Source organism: Mus pahari, chromosome 14 (assembly GCF_900095145.1).
Source record: "Mus pahari chromosome 14, PAHARI_EIJ_v1.1, whole genome shotgun sequence".
Taxonomy (NCBI): Eukaryota; Metazoa; Chordata; class Mammalia; order Rodentia; family Muridae; genus Mus; species Mus pahari.
The window spans coordinates 62,474,490-62,475,406 of record NC_034603.1 but is presented as its reverse complement, the minus strand read 5'-3'; the positions used below and the strand labels follow the sequence as shown (position 1 = coordinate 62,475,406).

At 57.3% G+C, this 917-nt stretch overlaps 1 protein-coding gene across 2 annotated transcripts in view; it reads left to right on the top strand.

The window, feature by feature from the left end:
• Nucleotides 1-907, top strand: part of Itga3 (integrin subunit alpha 3) — a 31,993-nt gene extending 31,086 nt beyond the window's left edge. For both annotated transcript variants that reach the window (XM_029546455.1, XM_021212319.2), the window contains exon 25: nucleotides 1-907. This exon is cut by the window's left edge and continues 1 nt beyond it. In XM_029546455.1, the coding sequence (XP_029402315.1) occupies nucleotides 1-135 (135 nt within the window). In that variant the 3' untranslated portion in view covers nucleotides 136-907.
• The last annotated feature ends 10 nt before the right edge of the window (nucleotides 908-917 follow it).

The window sequence follows — 917 nt, the reverse complement described above, 5'->3', positions numbered from 1 at the left end:
CTCATCATCATCCTCTTGTGGAAGTGCGGCTTCTTCAAGCGAGCCCGCACTCGTGCCCTGTATGAAGCTAAGAGGCAGAAGGCTGAGATGAAGAGCCAGCCGTCAGAGACGGAAAGGCTGACCGACGACTACTGAGGGGTCAGCCCCCCTGCCCCGGCCCACCCGGTGTGACTTCTTTAAGCCGACCCACTACTACCGGATTATGCCCAAGTATCACGCAGTGCGTATCCGGGAGGAGGACCGCTACCCACCTCCAGGGAGCATGCTACCCACCAAGAAGCACTGGGTCACCAGCTGGCAGATTCGGGACCGATACTACTGATGCCCTCCCCGACAAACCTCCCGGCGCTCCCTTCCTTCCTATTTATCATAAATTATGACTCCGACAGTCCAAAAGGGGCCATGCCCTTGGCTGGCACCAGCAGGCTCAGGCATCTATCCCTCTTCAGTGCAGACACGTTTTCTGGGGCCCTGGAATTTCCTTCAAGACCTTGCAATGCTGAGCCCAGCACAGCCCTGCACACTGGACACACGGACACACACACACACAGGGCCTANTGCTAATGACCCGCTCTGATGATACCACGGAGGGTGCCGTGCCCAAGTCTCTGTCCGTCTGTGCCAAAACCAAGCCAAAGCGCCTCTATTGGGAGACAGGAGGAAAAGGTCCCTGATGTGGTGACACTGCCCCTCCACACTGGATCCCCCCTTGAGCCATTGTCACTGGACGGAGTTTACTGTCCAGAATAAAACTACTGACGAGGAGGAGACAGTCAGGCTCAGCTGCAATTCCTGCCAGGCACTGGAGCGCAGGGCCACACTCGAGGCCACCCAGGGGATGTTCTTACGACCTGCGTGCTCAGACGCAAGAGCAACGAACTAGAAAGCAGGTCGCCAGAATGGGCTTTATGGGTGCA